The 12,323-nt window shown below is 40.4% G+C and overlaps 2 protein-coding genes across 12 annotated transcripts in view; one reads left to right on the plus strand and one right to left on the minus strand.

The window, feature by feature from the left end:
- The window catches only part of EIF2B2 (eukaryotic translation initiation factor 2B subunit beta), a 47,058-nt gene that overhangs the window by 17,447 nt on the left and 17,288 nt on the right, over nucleotides 1–12,323 (plus strand). The gene's annotated exons all lie outside the window — the stretch shown is intronic.
- The window catches only part of MLH3 (mutL homolog 3), a 27,718-nt gene continuing 15,395 nt past the window's right edge, over nucleotides 1–12,323 (minus strand). For 2 of the 9 annotated variants that reach the window (XM_022576528.3, XM_022576530.3), the window contains 6 exons: nucleotides 11,732–11,843; nucleotides 10,546–10,705; nucleotides 3,617–3,640; nucleotides 3,433–3,511; nucleotides 1,365–1,516; nucleotides 1–403 (listed from right to left, as the gene is read on the minus strand). In XM_022576528.3, coding sequence (XP_022432236.2) covers nucleotides 281–403; nucleotides 1,365–1,516; nucleotides 3,433–3,511; nucleotides 3,617–3,640; nucleotides 10,546–10,705; nucleotides 11,732–11,843 — 650 coding nt within the window. In that variant the 3' untranslated portion in view covers nucleotides 1–280. Of the gene's footprint in view, nucleotides 404–1,364; nucleotides 1,517–3,432; nucleotides 3,512–3,612; nucleotides 3,641–10,545; nucleotides 10,706–11,714; nucleotides 11,844–12,323 lie in introns of those variants that run through there. The other 7 variants (XM_089907974.1, XR_016392219.1, XM_022576531.3 and 4 more) reach the window with 7 other exon arrangements.

The raw sequence follows: 12,323 nt of genomic DNA on the forward strand, positions 1-12,323 counted from the left end.
AACAATTAATCATTAGATTTTATCCCCAAATAAATTACAAGAAGTAGATATTATAGGGCAACCTCCAGTGTCCATGGATGCCAATGAATGAACTGTCTTTAGGTTTGAATTCCATCTGGCTACTTAACTGGAGGGATCATCTGCTCAGGGAAGGTGGAGATGCTGATTGGTGCCCTGGGCCTATTCAGTCAAGACCTTGCCAGTGCCTGCTGCTCACAGTCTCTGCCCAGAGGCCTACAGTCAGCATCCCTTTGGTTCCTTAGAGACAATAATTCTGTTCTCATGGCAGCTCACAAGGAGGCGCAGATGCCTGCAGGCTTTGCCCTGTATCACATCCTTCTGCTTTTCCAAAGAGATGCCAGGCCTGAGCCATTCTGCGAAGTTTAGCAAGATTGGGTTTAATCTATGGGAAGAAAGAGAATAACTCCAATTAGCAGTATGAAAAGCCAAGGAGCATATAAGTATTTCCTAATTGTGGCTACTCAAATCAGTTCTGATTTCTAATTTCTGGATTGGGAAAAGATTATAGATTTCCTTAGGATAAATGGGACTGAAAACTCAGCCTAGAGGCACATCTGTTCGGGAATGGAGACAAAACTTTTTTCATTTTTTTCACTGTCATATGAAACAAAAAGTTCTTAATGGAGTAAAATGTACTAGATGAGTCAGAAAACATTAGTACCTGAAAACTCCATGCAAGAAAAGACTTTATAGCCCTTGACAGGAAAGGTAAGCAAAATAAAAGATTTTGGAAAGTGGCAACGTGGACGTTCCTATTATGCTCTCACGTTCTGTTTCATTTAAGATTATAACAAGGACAGAAAATGCTCTTTAGTTTAAACCACTCGGTGCCTTTATTGCATTATCCACATCATTGTTCCTGGCCTGCTGAGCAGTCAGGGCCAAAGCATAATGTGAAATGTCCTAAGCTTGGTTTCCTGCCTGGAGGTCCTCAAATCGTTACTCTAGAGATCCCTGGAGATGGCTACCATTTCCAGTAAGTACTATCAAGCAACTGGCTGTTTCGGCTACATTTGCCAGCAGTGAATTTGCTGTGTTTCTACCAACCTTCTGTGGCCCCAGAGAGAACTTCTGCATCTTATCAAACCTAGAGCCCGTAGGCAACAAATGTTCAGGATACATCAGTCTGTACATGTGGTAAACTTAAAAAATACAAAGGCATCATATGTATAATGAGATAGTTCAGCCTAAACTCCATTTTGAATTTGAGCTAGAAGATGAAATGGTGAGACTTCCAAGACAACTTCCAATGCATATTTTTCAAAACTCTCGTAATTGGGAAAGGATTAAGACAGATTACATTCGGTTAATAGGAGCTAGTCTCCTGTTAGTCATTGCTCCACCTGTTTGTCCTGCTCCAAGTGGTCAATGTCAGCTAATGGCAGCATGGAGGGCCTGCCATGAGCACACTGGAAAGGCAGCTGGCACCAGGACAGAGCTTCAATAAGGCGACAGCTCTCCTCTAGGCTCAGGTCGTCATTAAACTTAATGGCCCCTAAACAAGAGACAGAAACAAGAGGGTATGGTGTGTACGGTGGGAAACCGGTGCTGGCCCTGGGTCAGAGCCAAATATCTGGGAAGAGCAACGTGGTTCTGAGGCTCCTTTCATGTGACTTTAATACTGCTTGAAATTGGCTTCAGGACAGACCTGCGCTCAGCTTTTCCTTATGGAGTCACTGTCTGTCTAATCCCTGTAGCAGGCATCCCTTAACTTGTTAGGATTTTGCCTGCAGAGTTTTTTCAAAGAGGCGAGAGCAATATTTTTGCCTACGTCTTAGGTTTGTGACATCAAGGTCGTCTTTCATCCAGAGCCAATCTAATCTATCAAGATCTCTAATTGTTTCCCTACAGTGTCCATTTTATTTGCTGCTTTTTTCTATTTCTAGCATAATCTTCTTACTCTAAACTCTCATATGGTCAGAAACTGCCTTTATGCATACATTAATTCACTCAGTCAACAAATATTTATTACGTATATACTCTGTGTTGGAGGTATGCCAGGCAGTGAATGAGATGGATGCCCTGCACCCCCATGATGCTTACAATCTAATAGGTGAGACAAACATTAAACACTTACACAATAGTTTAAATTATAAGTACTATAAAATATAGAATATCGAAGAATATATAACCGGAAGACCAAACCCAGTTTAGGAGGCTCAGGGAAGGCTTTCCTGACAAAATGATATTTAATCTGAGATCTTAGGTTAAGAAAAACATGGCTAATTGAAGAATGAGCAGAAGGGCATTTCAGACAGAGGAGAAAGGCAAGCGCAGAATTTAGCACACAAGACCAAGACCGAGGAAGCAGGCTGGAATGTGAAGGGCAAGGTGGAGAGGGATGTGAGAAGAAACTGGAGAGGCAGGCAGAGGCTGGACCATGAAGACCCCTGCAGGCCATGGTAAAGAATAAAATGTTCATCCTATGAGCAATGGGTAGTCATTGTCAGGCTTTTGGTAGAAGAATGACGTGCTCAGAGGAATGTTTCAAAAAGATTCCTCTGGGTGTTGAGGGAAGAATGGCTTGAAGGGGAGCCAGAATAGATGTGAGGAGACTAAGTCAGAGGACTCAACAGTGGCAAGAACTAGGGAGGCGGCAGTGGAAACCGATCACATCGGAGACATTTAAGATACACTTTGAAGGCAGAGATGATGAAATTGGGGAAGGAGTAATATGAGGAGTAAAGATAGGATAAAGGGGGGAAGGAGTTTGTGATATTTACAGGAGGCAAACTAATGAGCGACTGACGTTACAAAGCCAGAAAAGACAGGAAGTGAAGAGAGGAGAAGGTTGATGGGGAGAGATCAAATGGAGGGACGGTGTCTGGAGTGGACACCCCACCATGGTCAAATGATAGTTGCAGGGGATTCTGTGGCTGTCATCATCCCTAGAGTAAGTTCCTCCAATACCGTTTTCTGTATTTTATCAAATTGCGCTACTCGAGAACCCTCAATGATTCTTGCCCTCTGTATAAAGTCTAAAGGTTTTGCTGTGACCTTCTAGGTTTCTGTGCTTCCTCACCAGCTTAATTTCCTGATATTCTTTGCTGCTCCTCACATAACTAATTTGTTTCTGCCTTTGGATCTCTGCACAGGCTATTTCCTCCCCTGTAGTAATCTCTCCCTTCCTCTGAATCCATGTCCCACAGCTCATTCAAAACTTGACTCAAAAATGCAGTTACTGCTCCACTCATATAAGTCAGTCTGCATTATGGTCCAATATATATGGTGGTATTTTGCTTTGTAAAAGTAATTTTTTCGGGTTCATTTTTAGTGTACTGTTTCCTGATCCAAACTGAACCCTCCAAGAGGCAGGTGATAATCGTGTCTTCTACTTCTTTCATAACTGCCGAACCCTGCCAGCGCGCAGCACGCAAAGGCACTCAATAGCTAGTGTGTTGAGAGTCTTACCATGGCAGGCTTGGGATGCCAACACCTTCTGGACAGTCAGTGGCAAAGTCCCTTGGATGCCTCCTGTGGTCTGGAGTAGCTAATGCATAAACACATCCTTTGTTAATGGAAAAGCAAGTGGGACAATGGAGCTTTCTGTGTGCGGTGTCTCTGTGTAAAACCCCAAAATAAGAGAAAAGCTTACCTCCAATTGTTCTTGAATAAATTCCTACGAGGAGAAAAAGGAAAACAGGCATTAATCGATTGCTATGTTATAATAGCCCTTTGATAATTTACAAAGTATTCCAATTTTCTTCTTTAAAATATGCCTCTTGAAGAAAAGAATTCCAGCAATATAGCACCTAGATGCAAATAATTTACTTGTTGTAAGGCACTTTGAATACGAAATACCAAGACAACTGAAAGAACTCTTACTGAATGGAGAATGTATTTAGCTACTGAAGCTTTCTCCAGAGATAGCTCATCAACTCATGAGGTTATATAACTGGTAGCCTAATGACTCAACTGAATAGCAGGGAGGTTTCTCACTAAGAGGCTCTCTGTTTGCATTTATAATCTTAGCTAGAACATGTTTAATACTGCACATAAACAGAATAAATACACGACAATGGTCAATACAACTATGCACTCAGTATAACACTTGTTTAAATATCATAAAAATAAGTAGTCACTTAGTTCCCACAGGCATTTTGTGTGTGTGTGACAATTCCCTTCAGGTCAAAAAGCTTACTCTCTGAGGCATTTTGTTGAGAAATTTCTCCTCCTTTGCATATCTCTGTCCCTAGGGTAGCCTTTTCAATAGTAACATCCCTGCAGATGTTAATATTTACAAAAGGACTAAAGAAATTTAAAGCAGACACTATTTCGTGCTACTAATTTGTTTACCCTCTGGAGGTTAAAAACTGTTCTGAGATATGGCATATTTAATAATTTCTTTATAAGAAAACACAGGATTTCTTTACTCCTAGAAATGGCTATGTATAAATTAGCTTCCTGGGAATACCCTCGTGATCCAGTGGTTAGGACTCAGAGCTTTCACTGCTGGGACCTGGGTTCAATCCCTGGTTGGGGAACTAAGATCCCACAAGCCAAGCGGTGCGGCAAAAAAAAAAAAAAAAAATTAGCTTCCTAAGATTACAACATGATAGACTTCTTTTTAAACCAGACTCAGAGAGTTCTCTTCCCGAAAACTTAGGAAAAACACTCTGACATAAACCACAGCAAGATCTCTTTTGACCCACCTCCTAGAGTAATGAAAATAAAAACAAAAATAAACAAAGGAGACCTAATTAAACTTAAAAGCTTTTGTACAGCAAAGGAAACCATAAACAAGACGAAAAGACAACCCTCAGAATGGGAGAAAATATTTGCAAATGAAGCAACACACAAAGGATTAATCTCCAAAATATACAGACAGCACATGGAGCTCAATATCAAAAAAACAAACAACCCAATCCCAAAATGGGCAGAAGACCTAAATAGACATGTCACCAAAGAAAACATAAAGATGGCCAAGAGGCACATGAAAAGCTGCTCAACATCACTAATCATTAGAGAAATGCAAATCAAAACGACAATGAGGGACTTGCCCAGTGGCGCAGTGGTTAAGAATCCACCTGCCAATGCAAGGGACACGGGTTGGAGCCCTGGTCCGGGAAGATCCCACATGCCGTGGAGCAACTAAGCCCACAATGGAGCGATGTGCCACAACTACTGAGCCTGCACTCTAGAGCCCACGAGCCACAACTACTGAAGCCTGCATGCCTAGAGCCCGAGCTCCACAACTAGAGAAGCCACTGCAATGAGAAGCCTGCGCACTGCAATGAAGAGTATCCCCTGCTCGCTGCAATTAGAGAAGGCCTGCACGCAGCAACAAAGACCCAACGCAGCCAAAAATTAATAAATAAAAGTAAATTTAAAAAACTACAATGAGGGCTTCCCTGGTGGCGCAGTGGTTAAGAGTCCGCCTGCCGATGAAGGGGACACGGGTTCGTGCCCCAGTCCGGGAAGATCCCATATGCCGCGGAGCGGCTGGGCCCGTGAGCCATGGCCGCTGAGCCTGCGCGTCCGGAGCCCCGAGCCTGTGCTCCGCAACGGGAGAGGCCACAACAGTGAGAGGCCCGCGTACCGCAAACAAACAAACAAACAAACAAAAACTACAATGAGGTATCACTTCACACCAGTCAGAATGGCCATCATCAAAAAATCTACAAACAATAAATTCTGGAGAGGGTGTGGCGAAAAGGGAACCCTCTTGCACTGTTGGTGGGAATGTAAATTGATACAGCCACTATGGAGAACAGTATGGAGGTTCCTTAAAAAACTAAAAATAGAATCACCATATGACCCAGCAATCCCATTGCTGGGCATATACCCTGAGAAGCATAATTCAAAATGGGCAGGGTGGGATAGGGAGGGTGGGAGGGAGGCTCAAGAGGGAGGAGATATGGGGATATATGTATACATACAGCTGATTCACTTTGTTATTCAGCAGAAACTAACACAACATTGTAAAGCTATTATACTCCAATGAAGATGTTTAAAAAAAAGAAAAAGGCACATGTACCCCGAAGTTCACTGCAGCACTATTTACCGTAGCCAGGACATGGAAACAACCGAAATGTCCAACAACAGATGAATGGATAAGGAAGATGTGGAATATATATACAATGGAATATTACTCAGCCATAGAAAGGAACGAAATTGGGTCATTTGTAGAGATGTGGATGGACCTAAAGTCTGTCATACAGAGTGAAGTAATCCAGAAAGAGGAAAACAAATATTGTATATTAACACATATATGTGGAATCTAGAAAAGAAAATGGTACAGATGAATCTATCTGCAGGGCAGGAATCGAGACACAGATGTAGAGAATGGACATATGGACACGGGGGGTGGGAAGCGGAGGGTGGGACAAATTGGGGGATTAGGATTGACATATATACACTGCCATGCGTAAAACAGATAGCTAGTGGGAACATGCTATAGAGCACAGGAAGCTCAGCTTGGTGCTCTGTGATGACCTAGATGGGGGAGGGGGGTGGGAGGGAGGTCCAAGAGGGAGGGGATATAGGTATACATATAGCTGATTCATTTCATTGTACAGCAGAATACAACATTGTAAAGCAGTTATGCTCCAATTAAAAAAATAAAAATAAAAAGAATTTAAAAGTTTAAAACTTCAAAACAAAACAGAAAATTCTCTTCCCTGCCTCATTTACAGACTAGTCCACCATACTTATAAATGAGCACAGTTACCAAGAGCTAGTTGGTAGATACTATGTATTTTTTAAAAGCCACATATTTCCCCAAACAAACCTAAATAGAAAGATGTCTCATAGTACCTGGCCCACTAACAAAGTTTAGTGTGGATACAGATCAAACCTAACTTCTTTGCTCTTCTCTCTTGTGCTTATGTATCTGGGACTTGTAAAACATCAGTCTGTAAGCGTGGAGAAGGGGAAACGGATCTTATTCTCTATTCATTTCATATTTCAAATGTTCGATTTCAAATTGAACACTAATGCTAGATAATTTAATATTTAAAAGGCTCATTCATTAGGCTAGAGGATAGAACTTTACAGAAGGATGTCTTAGTGATCTTTCAACTGCTAGATGCAAGTAACTACCACTTTTTCAAGATACCAGAACTGTTCCAGCTTCTTTCAGAATCAACAAAATCTCTCCTGATCAGCCTGACTTAATATAATCAAGACTTGCTGAAACCATAAGCCTTGTTTCAGTTTGAGGTAAACTTCTTGCCAGTACTCTTTGAAGTCACTTTAGGAAAAGTTTTCATTATAATTTTCTCGTTAAATACTTAAGGATTGAATTACTATAAAAGATTCTAACAGATCCTATCTCTTGGATTTAAGACAATTTGGAGGAGGAGCCTTGGAGAAAATAAGCTCTGTTGGGAGAAAAGAGCGCTGCTGAAAGCCAAGCAGAGGTGGTCTGATCAAAGGGCAATTCTGGGAAGGGTAAAGTCAAGATGATCCCAAAGCTGGCATGTTAGCTGCCTCTTCCTCTCAAATGTCTTCTCACACTTAGACTACAAACATGCTCAAGTCTCTCCCATCTGAAAAGAAACAAAAACCTTTCCTCCACCTGTGTCCTGCCCCACACTTCCTGACACCCTTAACCTTTAGCTGTCGCCCCCATCTCTTTGGTATGTAGCCGAAGTCCTGGAAAGAGAGGGCTCCTTAGCTCCCCTTTCTCCCTTCCCTCACTCCTGACCCCCTGCCCACCCCTAGGACCAGATTCCACAAGGCAGGCAGTGTCCCCTGACAGCCAAATCCAACTCCTCAGGCTTTACTCTCCCGCCACTGTTGACCATTCCCTTCTTGCTTAAAACTTCCCTTGGCTGTGGCAATATTACTTTTCCCTGGTTTTCCTCCTCCTTCTCTGACCAAATATTTTCAATCATCCTTTACAGTCTCTTCTTTTCAGCAGCAGCTTTCTGGACCTTTGCCAAAACATATACACCCTGAATGCTGGTGTTCCACAGCCTCCATGCTTGGCTCTCTTTTTTTCTTCATATTCTCCCTGAACAACTGCACGTCTGTTAGACCCTTCTCCAGATTCTGATATTATCAAAATATATACAGTTGACCCTTGAACAACACAGGAGTTAGGGGCACCAACCCTCTGTGCGGTAGAAAATCCTTGTATAACCTTACAGTCAGCCCTCCGTAGACGCGGTTCCACATCTGGGAATTCAACCAACCGCAGATCCTGTAGTAGTGTAGTGTGTATTTTTTGAAAAAAATTCGAGTATAAGTGGACCCGCACAGTTCAAACCCATGTTGTTCAAGGGCCAACTGTATACTGTTAACCCCCAAATAGATACTACAGCCCTGACTTCTTTCCCAAGTGCTAGATCTCAAAGTCTGTCCATCCACTGGACATCTCCATTTGAAGGCACATTCAATGTGTCTAAACTAAGGCTCATAATCTAACTCCCTAGCCAGGTGTACTTCTCCTCCTGTTTCCTTTTTCTGTCAACGGCACCATCCCTCTAGTCATCTGAGTGAGAACCCTCAGAATCATCACTTATCTTTTCTCCTTTATCTCTTTTATACTCTCTTGCTCACAGGGTCCTCTTGATTCTACCTTTCAAATATGTCCCTCCTCTCCATTCCCATTGCTACTGACTTAGTCAAATCTTCATACTGTCTTACTTGCACCAGTGCACTAGCCTCTCAACTGCTCTCTACCTCAAATCTTTCCTATATCCATGTATCCCACACTTTATCCACTAAATCTATCTTCTACTTTTTATTTTTAAATATTGCTAAAGTAATTCAGATTTCTGGAAAAAATGATAGACTGAGTTGATGTGGATTTTCCTGTGCTCCAAACAGAAAGAGCTAAAGACGGAGTTAAGAAACCACAATGAATAAAAAAAGGACACCATGAAAAACGAACAGATAGATCTGAGAAAGAGCCAAATAAAACTTCTGGAAAAAAATAATAGTCATTGAAATAAACAACCCAGGGGACAAGTTAAACACCTAATTAAACAGTAGATGAAGAGTGAACTTAGTTTACTGGAAGATAAATGAGGAAATTTCCCAGAATACATCACAGAGAGATAAAACCATGGGAAATATGAAAGAGAAGGCAAAAGACATGGAGAATAGAATGATAAGGTCCAGTAGACATCTGATAGCATTTCTAGGAGGCAAGAGAGAGAAGGGGGGAAGAAGCAATGTTTGAAGTGATAATAACTATATTTTCCAAATTGAATATGTAAGATGAATCTCAAGAAGGAAATCAAAATAAATCCACACAAAGATATATCATAGGGAAATGGCAGACCACCAAAGACAGGGAAATCTTAAAAGCAACCAGAGACAAAATCAGGTTACCTACAAAGCAATGATAATAAAATTGACAATGGACTTCAGTAGCAAAAATAGAATGTCAGAAGTAATAGAATATTTTTGAAATGCTTGAGGAATAAATAAGAAAATGGAATTCTACTTTTAGCTAGACAATCATGCAAATGTGAAGGTGGAATAAAGATGTTTTCAAAGATATTTTATTCATGGACTCTTAACAAAAGAACTTTTAAGAGATTTACTTCAGTGAAAAGAAAACTGAACACAAAGAATAAATAGGATGCAAGAAGCAATAGTGAGCAAAGAATGGAAAACATTTTGGTTAAGCTAAATAAACATTTACTATAAAATTAAGGTCTACCAGGGGAATTAAAGACAAGGTGGAATTAAAACAGGCAACAAAATGGAAGATGGGAGAAAAGTGGTACAAGAGAAAGGGTGGTAAGGTTTGTGTACGGTTTATGAAGAGAACAGAAGAACAAATTACCTTTAAACTGTGTTATATATGCAAGCTAAAATTCCCCTTCTAAACCAGTAGAGGGGAAAAAAAGAGAAATAAAGAAAACTCTAATAGAAAACAGGAAAGGAGGAAAGAAAAGACAACAAATACAAAATAAATTGTTTTAAAAAAACGAAACACGTCAGTAAAGTATTTAAAATGCAGTGCTAAAGTGTATTTTGCTCTTCTTCATTGGCTGCCTACAGGATGAAATGCAAACTATTCAGCTGAATATGGTAAATCCCTTTATGAGTTGGCCTCGACAACCTATCTAGCCTCATCTAGGCCCACCACTACCTTGTGTGTATCTTAATCCGAGCCATGTGTACTGGTAGTTCCCTAAGCACGGGATCTGCTTCAAGTCTCTGATATCTGTTATTCTGTCTAGAATGACCTTATCCCCTCTTGTGTACTTGGCAGGCTCCTACTGTTCTACAAGACTTTTCCTGAAACAAACAAACAAACAAAAAAACAAATGCTTTTCTGTGATAGTTTCCTTGACCTCCACCCTCCTGGGCACAGTAAATATTCTGTATTTCCGTAGCACTTTTGAACATACCTCTGCTGGCCAAATTTCATTATAGTATAATTATTTAAATGTCCTTCTCCCTCACCTTGAGCTAATTCATCTTTGAATCTCTGGCACCTGGCACCCAGCAGGTTATTTCATAAATGCTTGTTGAATAAAAGATGAATATAGAGAATTTCTGAACAAAGTAGGAGGTTATTAGCACTCAGCAGTTTTCTCGGCTTTTGCAGCTGTGTCTTACCTCCACAATGCTCTTGGTCACAGTAGATCTCCCTCTTCGAAGTTCACTGGCTTCTCTTTCCACAAAACAGAGTGGTACTTTTCCTACAAGGACCAGAGAATCACTAGTGTCTGGAAATATAATTTCAAGGCCCAGATCTTCCAGATTTTTGTGGTAACACCTAAAGAGAGAACCTCAAATGTAAAAGAATTACTTCATTCACATTTCAGTATCAGTTCCAAATGCTTGATAGTTTCTCAAAAGCTGCCAAAAGCTTTAAAACGTACAATATTCTTCTCACACTCATGGTTGTTTATTTAGATTTTATTATCAAATTTCCTTTTTGAATTACAGTAACCTTCATTTTTTTTTTCCTCTTTTCCGTTGAGAGAATCAATTTGTTTCTATGTCAATTTGTTTCTATGTCTTGTTCCTAAATGTTTTATTCTTCACTGAGGAATTGCTAACTTCTCCTTGCTGGCACTTAAAGACCTTTGGCACAAATAAAAGGGTTAAGAATGTTTTGAATCAGCATTAAAAGCAGGGAGATAATTAACAGCGGGAGGAACTGAGAAGTCCTAATTAACGGAATGTAAATAAATGGATCTGCCTCTAAGATAAATTATACCCCAGGGAAAAAGATTTATTGGCAGTGGCATATTCCCAAACTTTAAATAAATTTAGAGACAATTCTCTCTTTTTTATTTCCAATAATTTGTGCCACCCCGAAGTAGGAAAATGTCCTATCTTGTGACTCATTGTATGATTTGCCCCCTCCTTGTGGCCTGGTGTTTTACTTTCTTCCCAGTATGATTATGGTAACAAAAACTAAGAATCTAGAATGTACCAAGGCAAAGCAGAATGGAAGCAATTACTGCAGTAACTTCACTTTCAGAAACAGCACAGCATAAATATTGACCGTTCCAAGAAATGGTAAGAGTACTCTAAGCCAACTGCTGGAAAAAATTATCAGGGAAACTCTATCCTATACTCAATAGCTGTGATATAGTGGAAAGAACAGCATTTGGAGTCAGACGACCTGCATCTGAGTGCCTGCTCCACCACTTAAAACTTGTTATGACCTTGAACAAGTCATGTAACCTCTCTTGGTCTCAGTGCCTCAACTGAGATAAGCAACAATAGTTATGCTTATACCCTGGCCAGAGAATGTACATTAGCAACATCACAACCTCATGGTGGTACTAACGATAAGAGTCTCCTTTGTTCCTCTGTCACTGTTATCTCTAGTGGAGGACTTATAGTGGAAGACAGTAATTTTTTTCGACCAGAGCCTTGTGGCTGTTGCTTCTCATAGGAACCTATTGAGAGAAAGATGAATGGGTTAAGAGCAGGAAGTGAAGTCTTCCAGATTCAGATAAAAATGAAGACACAGTCATGGAATTATTATAATGCTTAGCAGCATGTTCAATGTTCAGTTTTAGGCTTTGAATTTCCATTATTAAAGTCAAACTAGTAAATATCTAGTTTGTTTATTCATTTTAGCAGTATTTTCTTAAATAAGAAATATAAGACTTAATCTTACATTCAAATGAACAATGCGATGTTCCTGGAGATAGTCAACAAATGTGGTTTCAGTAACAGAGGCTGACTAATATGGATTACTGGGGAGATAAAAGGGGTTTACTTCACAACCCAGTGGCTCAAGAAGGCTCCCTCATTCTTCCAGAAGGATTTCCCAGGCTCTGAAGAGAATCAGTCAGTACTATTCTCAAATGGTCCAGGGCCTAGAGCAAGAAAGTTTTTCTAATACTTTTTATTGTATCTTTCCCAACTCTTAG

The sequence above is a fragment of the Delphinapterus leucas genome, chromosome 2 (genome assembly GCF_059928025.1).
Source record: "Delphinapterus leucas isolate spDelLeu-1000000601 "Yukka" chromosome 2, BTC_Dleu_Yukka2, whole genome shotgun sequence".
NCBI classification, from domain to species: Eukaryota; Metazoa; Chordata; class Mammalia; order Artiodactyla; family Monodontidae; genus Delphinapterus; species Delphinapterus leucas.